Consider the following 2,500-nt stretch of genomic DNA (forward strand, 5'->3'; position numbering starts at 1 on the left):
ACTGACACACACATATACACACACACACACACACACACATACACACACACACACACACAGCAGTCTCTCTCTCCCTGTCTTTGACGCTTCCTTTTCATCTTTCTCCTCCTCTCCCTCTTTTTCTTGTCTTACCCGCCATCCTCCTCCTCCTCCTCCCCCCCCTCCATCCTCCTCCTCCTCCTCCTCCTCCCCCCCCTCCATCCTCCTCCTCTTCCTCCTCCTGCTCCTCCTCCTTCTCCTCCTGCTCCTCCTCCCCGGTCTCTCTGTCGCCCCCTGCAGGAGAAGTGTGCTCAGTACTGGCCTAGTGACGGGGTGGTGGTGCATGGGGACGTCTCCATCGAGCTGAAGAGAGAGGAGGAGAGCGAGAGCTACACCATCAGAGACCTGCTCGTCACCAACAACAGAGTGAGTCATGTGACTGCACCACACCAATCACATCATAGAGGGCTGGTCATGTGACCGCACCACACCAATCACATCATAGAGGGCTGGTCATGTGACCGCACCACACCAATCACATCATAGAGGGCTGGTCATGTGACCGCACCACACCAATCACATCATAGAGGGCTGGTCATGTGACCGCACCACACCAATCACATCATAGAGGGCTGGTTATGTGACCGCACCATACCAATCACATCATAGAGGGCTGGTCATGTGACCGCACCACACCAATCACATCATAGAGGGCTGGTCATGTGACCGCACCACACCAATCACATCATAGAGGGTCATGGCTGACCCTGCGCTTCTTTAGGTGACAGCAATGCACCAATCACCCTACACCTTGCTTGGTCATGTGACAGCAATGCACCAATCACCCTACACCTTGCTTGGTCATGTGACAGCAATGCACCAATCACCCTACACCTTTACATTACATGACCATTCTCACTTGAAAAAAAAAATTCCTTATTGAATGAGGAGATTGTCTCTTTCTGTCCCCCTCTCTCCTTAAGATTTTTATCTTCTTTATTAGGGGTGGGCGATATATATCGTCTGCGATAATATCGTGATTGTTGTTTTAACAATGTGCAAATTGACATTATCGAGTATTTAAATTACTTATGGGGAAAAAACACTCGAAATCACGCACTGAAGACTCATACATTCCCAGGAGGTAGGCTATGCGGGAGAAGTGCAGCAGAGCAAGTGTCAACTTTGTCCCACGCAGCCTAATGTTTATTTTGTGCAGCAAGAGTAGCCTACTTGGGATTTTATGCGGCTACTTCTGTTCATGTAGCATTGATGAGACAGTCACGTTTTGTCCTACACGGTATTATTTGGAGAGAAAAAATTAGCCTTTGAGTATTTTAATAGTCAGTTGTAAACAAATAACTATTCTCATGTAACTCTTTTGTAAATGGACTGAAGTTCGCTCTAAATATCTACGTTTACCGATTATGCTAACCGTTAGCATCTCTATGGGAACACATTAGGTTCTATTCTGTAACTTGTAATGCTAACCTACGTGATTGCTCTAAAACAAAACATATAAGGAAATAACTGAGATGTATTCTGTTGATCTGCTCTTAGTTTTACAGTGAATCCTATGTAAAGGTTTGAAAGGAACTTCAGCTTCAGACTTTCTCTTGGGAAACTGTTAGGCCTATTCATCTTCTCTAATGTAGCTTAGTCAGCTACACCATGTCATTGCCACACACACAAGTGGGGCAGAATTGGAAATGTGTCATAGAGTGACAATGCATTGGTTGATTTGGTTAAAAAGTCACAGGTTAGGTTATTGGTTATTATTGTAATGATGCTATTAATAAATAATGAGCTGTAAAGTAACTCAGACTTTAACAAAAACATTTTTTTAAAGGATATCGACTAATTATCGTTATCGTCAAAATCACAAAAAATATCGAGATATTATTTTTTGTCCATATCGCCCACCCCTATTCTTTATTTATTCATATTAGTGTTAGAGGTATCAGTTGTCAGTCTGTAATATACACTTTGTGTCAGTCATGTTCTATGTAAATTACAGCTGCAACACTTGGTGATGAATAAAGTATTCTCTCTCTCTCTCTCTCTCTCTCTCTCTCTCTCCCTCCCTCTCTTTCTCCCTCTCTCTCTCTCTCTCTCTCAATTCAATTCAATTCAATTCAAGAAATCTTTATTGGCATGAACGTTGCGTGAACATTATTGCCAAAGCTCAATTACATGTACACAGAAGAGGTAAAAAATAGAAAATAAATGCATACTTAACAGAATTGTCTCTCTCTCTCTCTCTCTCTCTCTGTAGGAGAATAAGGCTCGTGCGGTCAGGCAGTTCCATTTCCACGGCTGGCCCGAGGTGGGCATTCCCACGGATGGGAAGGGCATGATCAACATCATCGCTGCCGTGCAGAAGCAGCAGCAGCAATCCGGGAACCACCCAATCACAGTGCACTGCAGGTCCGCGTCCACCAATCACACACAGCTTCACAGACTGGCCTCAGCCAATCAGATTGAATGTCTTCAGTCAGTAGCTGTGTCTCCAGTTGTCATA

The 2,500-nt window shown here is 44.4% G+C and overlaps 1 protein-coding gene across 3 annotated transcripts in view; it reads left to right on the forward strand.

The window, feature by feature from the left end:
* ptpra (protein tyrosine phosphatase receptor type A) overlaps nucleotides 1–2,500 on the forward strand; it is a 21,054-nt gene that overhangs the window by 17,390 nt on the left and 1,164 nt on the right. For all 3 annotated transcript variants that reach the window (XM_076302801.1, XM_076302803.1, XM_076302804.1), the window contains 2 exons: nucleotides 280–405; nucleotides 2,255–2,406. In XM_076302801.1, the coding sequence (XP_076158916.1) occupies nucleotides 280–405; nucleotides 2,255–2,406 (278 nt within the window). The remainder of the gene's footprint in view (nucleotides 1–279; nucleotides 406–2,254; nucleotides 2,407–2,500) is intronic.

This window comes from Alosa pseudoharengus, unplaced genomic scaffold (genome assembly GCF_046254945.1).
Source record: "Alosa pseudoharengus isolate Yale_2024_CS ecotype anadromous, Long Island Sound unplaced genomic scaffold, YU_APseudo_1.1 YU_APseudo_1.1_scf_24, whole genome shotgun sequence".
Lineage (NCBI taxonomy): Eukaryota > Metazoa > Chordata > Actinopteri > Clupeiformes > Clupeidae > Alosa > Alosa pseudoharengus.